The following is a 14,386-nucleotide window of genomic DNA, read 5'->3' on the forward strand; positions in this document are numbered from 1 at the left end:
ATCCAGCCACTGGACCTATGAAACGAAGGGTTTAAATCAACTACATAAAATCTACTCAAATAGCTCAAGGAAATCATGCACAAAGCACTATACAAAAATGACAGGCTGGGCGCGGTGGCTAAGATGGGCAGATCACTTGAGATCAGGAGTTCAAGACCAGCCTGGCCAACATGGTGAAAGGCTGACTCCACTAAAAATACAAAAATTAGCTGCGCATGGTGGAGGGCACCTGTAATTCCAGCTGCTTGAAAGGCTAAGGCCTGACACTTGAGCCCGGGAGGCAGAGGTTTCAGTGAGCTGAGATCATGCCACTGCACTCCTGCCCGGGCGACAGAGTGAGATTCCATGTCAAAACAAAACCAAAACCAAAAGCAAAACAAAACAAAAAAACACATGAGTGATGTTTCACCAGTGGAGAATATCAACAAGGGGACAGAAATTGCAAAAAGGAACCAAATAAAAATTCTGCAGTTGAAAGTATAATAGCTGGAATGAAAAGTTTCCTAGGGAAGGTTCAACTGCAGGTTTGAGCAGCCAGAAGAAAGAATCAGGGGACTTGGAGATAGGTCGATTGAGATTACCCAGTGTGAGGAGTGGAAGAAAAAAGAACGGAGAAAAATGAGCTGGGCCTGAGGAACCTATGGGACACCACCAAGCTTACAACAAACACGTAACAGGCGTCCCGGAAGGAAGAAAGTGCTACAGTCTATTTGAATAAGTAACGGCTGAAAACGTCCCAAATTTGATGAAAGATATAAATCTACACACTTGAAAACCTCAACAAACTTTATGTGGTATAAACTCAAAGAAATACAGACCAAAGATATTATAATCAAACTGTCAAAAGGCAAAGACAAAGAGAGTCCTAGAAGCAGTAAGAGAAGCGGCATCGCAAAGGATTTGGAATCTGAGCAACGGCTGATTCCTCAGCAGAAACCGTGGAGGCCAGAGGGCAGGGGAACGACAAAGCTGAAGTGCCAGAAAGTGAACAAACCCACATGTCAACCAGCAGAGAAATGGATACACAAAATGTGGTCGAAACGCACGGTGGAATAGCACTTAGCCACAGCAAGGAATAAAGTTCTGACACATGCTACAACGTGGATGAGCCTCATACAAGAGACCATACATTATAGAAATCCTTTTACATGAAATATGTGGAATCAGCAAATCCCTAGAGACAGAAAGCAGAGCAGCGGCTCTCAGGAGACGGAGGAAGGGGACAGTGGAGACTGACTGGCTGCTAATGGGTTGGGGTTTCCTCTCAGGGTGATGAAAATATTCTGGAACTAGATAACGGTGGTGATCGTATGACACTGTGAATTGTCCACTTTAAAATGGTTAATTTTATGTTACATGTATTTTACCTCAATAAAAAAATACATATAACAAATTTCAAGAAGTCATTTCAGTCTTTCTTGCAACTTGAATGAGTATGTTACTAATGGGCATGGTTTGTAACATCACATACTGGTCACTGGAAAAGCAGGAGTTTCCTGAGTTTGCGGAGCTTCCAGACATTGCCACATTTCATTAAATGGTGTCCAGAAACCATGTTTGTTAATGTTGCCACCAACCTCGTCGGAAAAGTCATTCACTTTTGGGAAGTTGTCAGATTCCTGGTCGGCAGACACAGCTTTTCCGTAATTTTCATTTCTTTGTGTGAAAACTTGAATTTTATCATTGGCAACAAAAACCTGCCAGCTGTTTTTCTTAATATGTCAGGCTTTGTTCATTTGTGAAAACATGTCTGCCAAATACCTGAGTCTGAATAATCATATTTTGTCATTCTTTCAAGCAGAAATGGAGTTTTATGAAACCAATGGCTAGTTCAGCCCACAAGTCAATCGTGAACATACAGGCTTTTCTTGGAGGTTGGCATACTCTGGTGGACCTCCCATCTCATCTCACACACAGAACACGAAACAGATGTGTGCTCGACAGTTAAAATTTAATAAAATTAATAATTTTTACTGTTTCATCAAGGACAGTCTTAAATGAAACTAGTATTTTCTTTCTTTCTCCCCCACCCCCCGCCCCTTCTTTTTGAGATGGAGTCTCACTGTATCATCCAGGCTGGAGTGCAGTGGTGTGATCTTGGCTCATTACAACCTTCGCCACCCAGGTTCAAGCAATTCTCCTGCCTCAGCCTCCCGAGTAGCTGGGATTCCAGGTGCCTGCCACCATGTTCAGCTAATGTTTGTATTTTTAGTGGAGGTAGGGTTTCACCGTGTTGGTCAGGCTGTCTTGAACTCCCAACCTCAGGTGATCCACCCACCTTGGCCTCCCAAAGTGCTGGGGTTACAGATGTGAGCCCCTGTCCTCTTTTTCTCCTCTTTTTTTTTTTTTTGAGACCGAGTTTCGCTGTTGTTACCCAGACTGGAGTTCAATGGCATGATCTCAGCTCACCGCAACCTCCGCCTTCTGGGTTCAAGCAATTCTCCTGCCTCAGCCTCCCAAGTAGCTGGGACTACAGGTGCACATCACCATGCCCAGCTAATTTTTGTATTTTTAGTAGAGACGGGGTTTCACCTTGTTGACCAGGATGGTGTCGATCTCTTGACCTTGTGATCTACCCGCTTCAGCCTCCCAAAGTGCTGGGATTACAGGCGTGAGTCACTGCGCCTGGCCTTCTCCGCTCTTAAAAACATTTTTTAGAATGTGAGCACATGGTGGTGAAGAATACGGTGACTTCTAGGAAAACTTGATGTGCTCTTTTTTTTAAAAAGAGATGGCGTCTCTCTCTGCTGCCCAGGCTGGAGTGCAGTGGCATGATCATGGCTTATTTCCTGAGCTAGAAGTGGCCATGATATGGGGAGGGAGGGGAGGTTCTTTTCCAAAAACCCGTGTGGAGACATGAGGCAGAGAGGGCCACTCCTAAACCTGCTGCAGTTAAAGTTCTAAAGTATAACTTAGATCTGTTACCAGAGAAGGAGCCAACGAAAGTTAACGTGCTAACAGCCCTGTGGGCGCTTTCTAAAGAATGCAGATTGTTCAACAGAATGGCTGGAATTTGGAAGGCAGAGTGGTAAGCCACGGCATTAGGCCTGGAGAAGGGAAAAGCCCGAAGTTGTGGTCCAGGCAGAGGAGACAGCGCTGGGCGGCTCGGGGAGGGAGATGGGGCATTTAACCTGTTTGTCTGTTCCTCCCAACTCCCACTTGGCAGAGGGAGCCACGCCAAGACCTCTGTGGATGTCCTTTCGGGGCACACGATCCCATTCCTACCGGCTTTATTCCCTCAGTCTCTACCTAGTTCCGCTACTTGTGTGTGTCACTTGATATTTTGAGGCCATTGTTCTGAACTAATGTTTTATTTGTTGCTTTCTTTGTTTTGAGACAGGGTCTGACTCTGTCACCAGGCTGGAGAGCAGTGGCGTGACCACAGCTCACTGCAGCCCTGACCTCCTGGGCTCAAGGCATCCTCCCACCGCAGTCTCTCAAGTAGCTGAACATACAGGCAAAAGCCACCACGCCTGCCTAATTTTTGTATTTTTTGCAGACATGGAGTCTCACCATGTTGCCCAGGCTGGTCTTGAACTCCTGGGCTCAAGCAGTCTACTTGCCTCCACCTCCCAAACTGCTAGGACGACAGGCGTTAGCCACCGTGCCATGCAAGACCGATTCTTATGGAGCCACTCAACACTCTCAACTAATCCGCAGACTATAGAATGTGATTCCTCTTCTCACTAATGTCCTTCCCCTGGACCAGGATCCAATCTGGGATTACATACTGTGATCGTTTTGCATACGGTGCCGTAAAAGAAAACAGGAAAATAAGAAGCAGGCCAACACCCAAGCGCGCCATCAGTGCGAATGGATTACTAGAGCAACAATCCGTTTGTCCGTGGTTGCTTAACATTGAGGCTACGTCTTTTCAGACAAAGGAGGATGACGTATCTGGTAAATCAACTGAAATGCTTCAGAATAAGTGAAAAATAGTGCTTTTAGTTAGACAGTTTTTCATTTTGTCACTACAGGTAAATCAGACTAAAACTTCAGATATATCCTCGAAGAGGTACTTGTAAGTGTAAATCTGCGCACTTTTCCCACCTTTGCAAAAAAGGTTATAAAACCGGCTTCAAAAGTGATGATATTAACACACTTGCCAGACCCGTAGAACGCATACACCAAGAGTGAACCCTAATGTGAAGGCAGACTCTAGTCAACAACAAGGCACAACATTGGACCAGCAAATGCAACAAACATTGTAACAAACAACTTGTAACAAACAAATGTAACAACCAAAAAAAAGTGAACTCTATGAAGTTAAAAAAAAAAAGTGGTGATAAAGATCATAGTGAGAGAAAAAGCGGACGCCCACTGGCGAAATTCCTTTATCAAACAGTATTCTGAGTGTGGGAATGTCAAAGGCAGGCAGTGGGAAGGCGATTATCACCATGTGTGTTGGCCAGCAAAAAATTCCCTCTGATCATTGGACAAAAGGGCTGCTCTGCAGGGGCTGAGCAGGCTTCTGGCTGATATAGGAGTACTCAAGTGACTTATCTTTATTTACTTAGAGACAGGGTCTTGCTCTGTCACCCAGGCTGGAGTGCAGTGACACCATCATGGCTCACTTCAGCCTCAACCTCCCCCAGCTCAGGTGATCCTCCCACCTGCGCCTCCTTAGTAGCTGGGACTATAGACAAACACCACCACACACAGCTAATTTTTAATTTTTTATAGAGGTGGGGGTCTCATTATGTTGCCTAGGCTGGTTTCCGACTCCTGGGCTCAAGTGATCCTCCTCAGCTTCCCCAAATGCTGGAATTACAGGCGTGAGCCACTGTGCCCAGGTGACTTTTCATTCCACACCTCCACTGAAGAGCCAGGCTACAGAAGAGATGTGTGTGAATGATGCTTCTGTCGTGAGCTGTGCTGCTGCGTGGAGGTGCATCACCTTCATGGGCCATCAGGAAGGGGCATGTGCAGGGAGGGGAGGCCATATGCACCGAGCAGAAGGCATCCTTGTTCTCCTTCCAGCCTTGGCTCAGCACTGATTGAAACAGAAAACCAGCAGACACATACAATTAGAGCCACCATGCATCCATCTTCTCATTTGTTAGGTAGAGAATACAGTCTTTTTTGTCTCCATGTGCACTGGCACTCAAGAGAAAGATGCTCGTTTGAGTTTTAAAAACAGAAGCTAGGTTTCTTTTCTTGTCTTTTCTTTTTGAGACAGGGTCTCACTCTGTTGCCCAGTCTGGAGCACAGTGGTACAATCATGGCTTACTGCAGCCTCGAACTCCGAGGTTCAAGCGATCCTCTCACCGCAGCCTCCTGAGTAGTTGGGATTACAGGCACATGCCACCATGTCTGGCTAATTATTTTTATTTTATTTTTAGTAGAAAAAGAGTCTTGCTATGTTGCCCAGGCTGGTCTTGAACCCCTGGGCTCAAGTGATCCCCCTGCCTTGGCCTCCCAAAGTGCTGGGATTATAGGCACGAGGCACCACACCTGGCCAGGAGCTGGGTTTCTGATAACACCAGGAAAGACTATTTCTGATTTCTTTCTTTTTTAAAAATTATACTTTAAGTTCTGGGACACATGTGCAGAACGTGCAGGTTTGTTAACATAGGTATACATGTGCCATGGTGGTTTGCTGCACCCATCAACCTGTCATCTACATTAGGTATTTCTCCTAATGCTCTCCCTCCCCTAGCCCAATTACTTCTGATTTCAAGTGGCCTATCCCAGCAATATATTGTAGACTTCAATCCATCAGGCCAGGGACAAAAATATCAAGCCTCTTACTCTTGGTTATGAGAGATCAGGGCTTCCGAAGCAGATTTGAAGCACTCCAAGGGGCTGGCTGCTGAGACTCTTTTTCCTCAACAATTGAGGATTTTCTCACTTATGGAAGGAAGAATCCAATGGCGAACTGCCAGGCTGAAGTGATCCTCCCACTCAACCTCCAGAGTAGCTAGGGACTACAGGTGTGTGCCACCATGCCTGTGGTCATTTTTTTGGGGTGGGGTAGAGATGGGTTTTCACCATGTTGCCCAGGCTAGTCTTGAACTCCTGAGCTCAAGCGATCCATCTACCTTGGTGGATAGATTCTTCCAATTCAGAATTGGGGATCAGGCACAGTGGCTCATGCCCATAATCTCAGCACTTTGGGAGGCTGAGACAGGTGGATCACCTGAGGTCAGGGGTTCAAGACCAGCTAGACCAACATTGGTGAAACCCTGTCTCTACCGAAAATACAAAAAATTAGCCAGGCGTGGTGGCCTATAATCCCAGCTACTTGGGAGGCCAAGGTAGGAGAATCATTTGAACCTGGGAGGCAAAAGTTGCAGTGAGCTGAGATTACCCATTGCACTCCAGCCTGGGCAACAAGAGTAAAATTCCATCTTAAAAAAAAAAAAAGGAAGTTTTTCTTTTAACAGTATTATATATCGTGTATCATAAGACACCCTTCTTAGGCAAAAAGAAAGCTGCCAAAGGCAGAATGGTTAGCATTTTAACTAAGGACACTTTAACTTGTGCAATGAAAGTCCACTAGACTTTTTTGATCTGCTGCTGTATTAGTCAGATTTAAACTAATAAAATGAGAAAAGTTTATTTAAAGTATGGGGACTTTTTTTAAAAGACAAAAACTGGGTAGACCCTTTCTCTTCATCAGGGCCTACCATGTGACCCTCAGAGGCTGTTTTCACAGCATGGCCTCATGTGGCCCCTGGGTCTTGTGGGAGGAAGGGCCCACTGAAGGCAGCTCCCAGGGTGGAGGGGTCTCTTTCTTGTTCCCCATCGAGTGACCTTCAGTCTCCCCTGGACCCAACCCAAAGGGTTAAAAAAGAAGGCTCCACCTGGGAAAGGACAAGAACAAACCTCCCACTTCACCATCTCTGCTCCAGGTAGTGGAAAAAAGCACAGCAGAAAATATGCATCAAAAACTTGCCATTTGGGCAATTCACTTTTAAGATTGATAATACAGATGACATTTCAACCAGAAATAAGTACTCGAGAGAATCGGTCACCAAGAGTCTGGAATCACTCGTCAAGGCTAAAGGTGGGGACGTGCTTCAGTCTTCGTGCTCTGCCTTTAGGACGAAGCGAAGGTCCCAGGAAAGTAAACTCTGACGTGAACGAGCAGGTAGACAGCAAGTGCTGGGCCCAGCAGCCGTTTGGCTGCAGCCTCAGGGCCACTGTTGTGCCTGGCTCTTACACAGTCTCTCCAACTTCTGTGGAATCCTTCTAGAATGTTCTTAGGCCAACAACAGGCCAGTAAACAACAACTGAACAGTTGGAAGCCCAGAATCAGATTCCTGTCCAAGATGTGTGCGTGTGTACGTGTGTGTGCGTGTGTGTCTGTGTGTACGTGTGTGCGTACGTGTGTACATGTGCGTGTGTGTACATGTGTGTACGTGTCTGTGTACGTGCGTGTGCGTGTGCGTGCATGCGTGTGCGTCTGTGTGTATGTGTGTGCGTGTGTACGTGTCTGTGTGTACGTGCGTGTGCGTGTGTACATGTGTGCGCGTGTGTCTGTGTATGTGTGTGTGTGCGTGTGTCTGTGTGTGCGTGTGTACGTGCGTGTGCGTACATGCGTGTGCGTGTGTACGTGTGTCTGTGTGTACGTGCGTGTGCGTGTGTGAGAGAGAAAACAGCCTGTTCATGGATTTCTAATTGATTTAATACAATTCTTCCAAAGCGACCCAGATAACAAACCACTGTGGCAGGGCGGTGGCTCAGGGTCTAAACAGCATGTTTGCGGCAACAAGACCATTCTAAAATCATAGAGAATATTACTGTTTCTCAGTACATTTGTGACTTGCAATCCTAGTCTATCTTAAGAAGTTGATGCAGTTTGCTAAGTCAAACATGCCACACTTGTGACAATTCCTGTAGTCTGTGAGGAAAGCTTTCTGACCCATAACAATGAAACCTAGTTCTACCCAGCCAATCCTATGGGGGAAAAGTATGTCTAGTCTGCTGGGGCTGCCTGGCCTGGGGTGCTAAAACTAAGTAGCTAGGGGTAGAAGCAGCAGACACCGCCCTATAATTTCACAGCCTCTAGAAAGCAAGTGACTCCTCCCAAGAAGAGAGGGAGGAGGCATGGGGCACTATGCCTGTTGTCAGAGCCAGGGCCTGGGGGTCACTCTGGACATAGGAAGAGAGAGAACAGCAAGATTCATGGGGACTCTCTGATGCCAGGGTGACCTTAAAATACACCAGAACCAAAACTAACAAACCAAAAAAACAAAGAAAAGGCTAAACCATCACCTTCTATCTCAGGAGATTAGCCTTATACCAAAATAAGAAGTTATTTTGTAATTGAAAGTCAGTCAATGCAATCCATTATATTAACACCCTGATGAAGAAAAAAATATGCTTACACAAATTTTAAAAAGCATTTGACAGAATTCAACATCTATTTATGATAGAGACTCCCAGAAAACTAGAAAAAGAAGGGAACTACCTCAACCTGAAAAAGGGCATCTCTGGAAAACATACAGCTAACATCACATAGTTAGCAGTGAAAGACTGAAGGCTTTTCCCCAAGGACGGGGAAAAAGGCAAGGCTGTCCGTTCTTGCCACTCCAGTTCAACATTTTACTGCAAGTCCTGGCCAGTGCAAAAAGGCAAGAAAAAGAAATGAAATTCCTTTTTGTCCATATTGGAAAGAAAGCATGAAAGCAGTTACATTTGAGGGCAACAAGAAGCTCTTAGAACTAAAAGTGAGCTCAGCAAGGTTATAGGATACAAGATCAAGAACCAAAAAAATCACCATTTTCAAACCCTAGAAATGAACAGTTGGAAACAGAAATGTAAAGATCAACGCCAAAAAACCCCACGGTGCCATTTACAATAGCTCCCCAAACATGAAACACTTTGTTTTCATGTAACAAAACATGTACAAAATTTTGGTTAAGTTTCAAAATGCTGACAAAAGGAAATGAAGAAGAGCTAAACAAATGGGGAGAATGTACCATGTTCATGGATTGGAAGACTCAACGTAGTAAAGATGTCACCTCTCCCCAGATTGGTTTAGCGCAAATTAATCAAACTCTCAGTAGGATTTTTTTGTAGATATAGATAAACTATCTAAACTTATACAGAAACTTTAAGTTTATATAAACAGCCAACACAATACTGAAGAATAAAGTGGAAGGAACCATTCTATTCAATTTTAAGACCTACTATAAGGCCGGGCACAGTGGCTCATGCCTGTAAACCCAGCACTTTGGGAGGCCGAGGCAGGTGGATCACGAGGTCAAGAGATCGAGACCATCCTGGTCAACATGGTGAAACCCCGTCTCCACTAAAAATACAAAAAAATTAACGGGGCATGGTGGCGCGTGCCTGTAATCCCAGCTACTCGGGAAGCTGAGGCAGGAGAATTGCTTGAACCCAGGAGGTGGAGGTTGCAGTGAGCCGAGATTGCGCCATTGCACTCCAGCCTGGGTAACAAGAGTGAAACTCCATCTCAAAAAAAAGACTGTGCTATTTGTAAAGGGTAGGCAGACAGAACAATGGAATGAAATAGACCCACACACATATGGCCAAATGACTTCTGACAAAGGGGTTAAAGCAACCCAATGGAGAAAGAGCAGTCTCTTTAACCAATGAGGCCAGAACAACATTTTGTTTCATATGCCAAAAAAACCCCTCAACTTACACTTTACATCTTATACAAACGTTATATTGACAGGAAACAGATCTAAATGTAAAATGTAAAACTATGGTCAGGCATAGTGGCTCACACCTGTAATTCCAGTACTTTGGGAGGCTGAGGCAGTGGATCACGAGGTCAAGAGATGGAGACCATCCTGGTCAACAAGGTGAAACCCCGTCTCTACTAAAAATACAAAAATTAGCTGGGCGTGGTGGCGTGCGCCTGTACTCGGGAGGCTACTCGGGAGGCTGAGGCAGGAGAATTGCTTGAACTCAGGAGGCGGAGGTTGCAGTGAGCCAAGATTGCGCCATTGCACTCCAGCCTGGGTAACAAGAGCGAAACTCCATCTCAAAAGAAGGAAAGAAAGAAAACATCCAACCTAGTTAAAAAAAGTAGCAAATGGCTTGAACTGACACCTTACCCAGAGCATCTACCAAAGGGACATACTCACATGGAAAGCTGCTTCCCATTGTTAACTATAAAGAAAGTGCGAGTTGTGACCACAGTGAGGTACCAGCACACATCTATCACAACGGCCAAAACCAAGAACACCAGCAGCATCAAATGCTGATGGAGTGGAGCAACAGGAACTCCTGTATGTTGCCGGTGGGAATGCAAAACGGTGCAGCCACTTGGGAACTCTGGTGGTTTCTGATAAAGTCAAACATACACCTTCTGTATGAGCAGCAGCTGCACGCGTAGGTATATATCCAAAAGAGAGGGAAACGCACGTCCTTACAAAGCCTGCACAGGAACACTTAGAGCTTCTTTATTCATAATCGCCCCAAATTGGAAACCATCCAAATGACCCTTAACTAGTGAATGAATAAGTATAATGGAATATTACTCAGTAACACAAACAAAGCAACAACTTGACAGAATCTCAAAGGCAGCAGAATGAGTAAAAGAAACTAGTCTCAAAAGGTCACAATCTGCATGATTCATTTATACAACACGCTGGTGAAGATGAAACTACAGCAATAGGGAACAGATCGGCGGCTGGGGATGCGGGGAGGTTGTGACCATCAAGACACACCATGAAGGGCTTTTCAGGGCACTGCACAGTTCTGCATCCTGACTGTACACAAATCTACCCACGTCAAATCTCATAAGGCTGGACACCAAAAGAGTCGATTTTACTTTGAGTTAATTTAAGAAGGAAAATAAAAGAAAAGTAAACATGGAAAATCGAGTGTTAAACGTGGAGACTTCGGAAGAGCAGATTAAGTAGTCATTTTGCACATGAGCATGGCAGTGAGACCTAGGCAGGGACTGCAGGAAACGTCCCCGCTTCCTCAGTCCAGGTGTCCTGTGGATGGACCGATCCACGCCTCTAAGAGATTGATATTAACGAGAACAATAATGACAACAGCAAAGGCAGCTGCAGCACCGCCCAGTGGAGAGAGCCTGATGCATTCCCTTTTCACAACAGCCCACGACGCATGACTTGTCCTCTTTATACCAATGGCGAACCGAAGTTCAAACAGCTCTGCAGGCCAGCCTAGGGTTGGGTGGTCCGTCTGAGGCTGGCCTGACTCCATTGAGGGGCCGCCTGGGCCCACAGCAGACGACAGCCCTCTCCGGGCCTCCGGCTGCCTCTTACTTACCATCCCTGCCGCCGCTGCTGTGAGAATAGTCATGGCCTACCCTGATGGCCCCGAGAGCCTCCTACATACCGTGGCTGGAGATGACCGGGAGGTGTGGGCCAGGGAGTGTCTGGTGCTGTCCATCCCCCCGTGGATGAGATAGGCTCCCGTGCTGGAGATGATGGGGCTCCCCCCAACATCCATGGTGATGCCCACCATGCTGTGGGAGGGGACCGCTGGCGGGGACGAGGCTGCCACGGTCACCTGGGCACCGGCTGGGGTCTCAAAGTAAGAAGCCGCGCTGCTGGGGGCGTACATCTGAGGCTCAGGGTTGTAGGTGTAAGCCGCTCGTCTGTGAGGAAGAGAGAAGTCACACATGGGATACTGTCCTATTTAAGCGTCTTGTCTGAGTTCATGGATATCCAAACATCATGTAAAAGAGGCAGCCCCGAGAGCACAATATATGGAGGAATTTCGGATGTGGCATATGACATTCAAACATGGTGCAAGTTCAGAACCATCGTGTCAGGAAATCTTCAGGACCACAGGCTGACTCATCAAAACTCACCACTTGAAAATTCTAGGCCAGGTGTGGTAGCTCACGCCTCTAATCCCAGCACTTTGGGAGGCTAAGATGGGAAAACTGCTTGAGGCCAGAAGCTTGAGACCAGCCTGGGCAACACAGAGAGAACCTGTCTCTACAAAAAAATAAAAGATTTGGCCAGATGTGGTGGTGCACAGCTGTGGTCCCAGCTACTCAGGAGGCTAAGGTGGAAGACTCCTTGAGCCCAGGACTTTGAGGCTGCAGTGGGCTGTGACTAAACCACTGTACTTTACCCTGGGCAACAAAGCAAGACCCTGTCTCTTAAAAAAACAAAGATAAAATGGAAAATTCTAAGCAGATATATGCGTCCCATGAGGGAGCTCCTGCATGGGAGGATGGTGGTATTGTTACACAAATCTACACATGGGCTGAAAATGCACAGAAATAGATACGCACACACATGCAAGCCCTCACAAACGAACCTGCAAAGCCACATGTACTCCATGTGCAAGCACACACACAAGTGCATGTGCACAAAGACTGGTAGAACCGAGTAAGGGCTGGTAAGGCTAGGTGACAGTTTTACCCCACGTCAATTTCCAGGGTTTTTGTTTGTCTTTCTGAGACAGGCTCTCCTTCTATAGCCCAGCCTGGAGTGCAGTGGCGAAACCATAGCTCACTGCAGCCTCAGCCTCCTGAGCTCAAGTGATCCTCCTGCTTCAGCCTGGGATTATGGGTGTGAACCACCATAGCAGCTGGGATTACAGGTGTGAACCACCATAGCAGCTGGGATTACAGGTGTGCACCACCATAGCAGCTGGGTTTACGGGTGTGCACCACCACAGCAGCTGGAATTATGGGTGTGCACCACCAGAGTAGCTGGGATTATGGGTGTGCTATGGTGGTTCACACCCGTAATCCCAGCTGCTATGGTGGTGCACACCCGTAATCCCAGCTGCTATGGTGGTGCACACCTGTAATCCCAGGCTGAAGCAGGAGGATCACTTGAGCTCAGGAGGCTGAGGCTGCAGTGAGCTATGGTTTTGCCACTGCACTCCAGGCTGGGCTATAGAAGGAGAGCCTGTCTCAGAAAGACAAACCACAGCAGCTGGGATTACGGGTGTGCACCACCACAGCAGCCGGGATTACGGGTGTGCACCACCACAGCAGCCGGGATTACGGGTGTGAACCAGCACAGCAGCCGGGATTACGGGTGTGAACCACCAGAGCAGCCGGGATTACGGGTGTGAACCACCAGAGCAGCCGGGATTACGGGTGTACACCACCAGAGTAGCCGGGATTACGGGTGTGAACCACCAGAGTAGCCGGGATTATGGGTGTGCACCACCACAGCAGCCGGGATTACGGGTGTGCACCACCAGAGCAGCCAGGATTACGGGTGTACACCACCAGAGTAGCCGGGATTACGGGTGTGAACCACCAGAGTAGCCGGGATTATGGGTGTGAACCACCATAGCAGCTGGGATTACGGGTGTGCACCACCACAGCAGCCGGGATTATGGGTGTGCACCACCACAGCAGCCGGGATTACGGGTGTGCACCACCACAGCAGCCGGGATTACGGGTGTGCACCACCACAGCAGCCGGGATTACGGGTGTGCACCACCACAGCAGCCGGGATTACGGGTGTGCACCACCACAGCAGCCGGGATTACGGGTGTGCACCACCACAGCAGCCGGGATTATGGGTGTGCACCACCAGAGTAGCTGGGATTATGGGTGTGCACCACCACAGGTGCTGGGATTATGGGTGAGCACCACCACAGGGGCTTCCTTACTGGTGAGTAAGGTTTGTATGTGTCCTAAGGAGAGGCCCTCTGGGTGGCAGGAAGGTCCCCTCTGACCTCTCCAAGGCATGCACTCCTGTGCCCTAACCCTAATCCAGGGGACATCTATATCACTATCGTACAATATCAAACCAAGACTGTGACCTTCGTAGGTCCTACCGACCTTGCTCCAATGTCACAGGTTTTACATGCGCTTATGTGTCTCTCTGTGTTTCATAACCTTCAACGTCATGCTTTAGAGAATCACACAATTCCACCAATCACAGCCCTGAGGTCACAGCCAGGTTGTCGTGCACAACCCCTGCACTTGTGAGGGGAGCCATCAGGCCAAATGGAAACGGGCAAGCAGGTGAAAGAACTCACGTCTAAAGTGAGTGGCAGGGCAGATGCAGACTTTCCTGCCCCAGGCATCACTCAGAGAGCAGAAAACTCTAGAAGGCCTTGAAACATGGAAAATCAAGTTCTATCAACATACAAAGCTAGAGTTTAACAGAGGCAGGGAAAAAATGCACAGAGGTGGATGGTTTCTGGATCTCAAAGACTTCAAAATGAAGAGTTAGGATTAGGTTATTTTTGTTGTTTTTCTTCCAAGACTATCTTTCCTAAAAGTTGAAAGTATGAAAGTCTGTGATTTCTGAAATCTCCACAGGGTTGTGATGTCCTCATCCCTCACCCACTACTCCGTTTTTTTGGGACAGGGTCTTGCTCTGTCAGTCAGGCGTGATCATAGCTCACTGCAACCTCCAACTCCTGGGCCCATGCGATCCTCCCACCTCGGTCTCCGGATTACCTGGGACTGTAGGTACTCATCACCATGTCTGGCTAATTTTAAAAT

The 14,386-nt window shown here is 47.2% G+C and overlaps 1 protein-coding gene across 33 annotated transcripts in view; it reads right to left on the reverse strand.

Annotated features, from left to right (window-relative positions):
- The window catches only part of RFX2 (regulatory factor X2), a 208,254-nt gene that overhangs the window by 37,928 nt on the left and 155,940 nt on the right, over nt 1-14,386 (reverse strand). For 27 of the 33 annotated variants that reach the window (XR_013531020.1, XM_054249415.2, XM_035286199.3 and 24 more), the window contains one exon: nt 11,290-11,551. Coding sequence is in view for 32 of the 33 variants with exons in the window: in XM_054249415.2 (XP_054105390.2) it covers nt 11,290-11,551 (262 nt within the window). In the remaining variant the exon portion in view is untranslated. The remainder of the gene's footprint in view (nt 1-11,289; nt 11,552-14,386) is intronic. The other 6 variants (XM_035286217.3, XM_035286209.3, XM_078360306.1 and 3 more) reach the window with 1 other exon arrangement.

This window comes from Callithrix jacchus, chromosome 22, assembly GCF_049354715.1.
Source record: "Callithrix jacchus isolate 240 chromosome 22, calJac240_pri, whole genome shotgun sequence".
Lineage (NCBI taxonomy): Eukaryota > Metazoa > Chordata > Mammalia > Primates > Cebidae > Callithrix > Callithrix jacchus.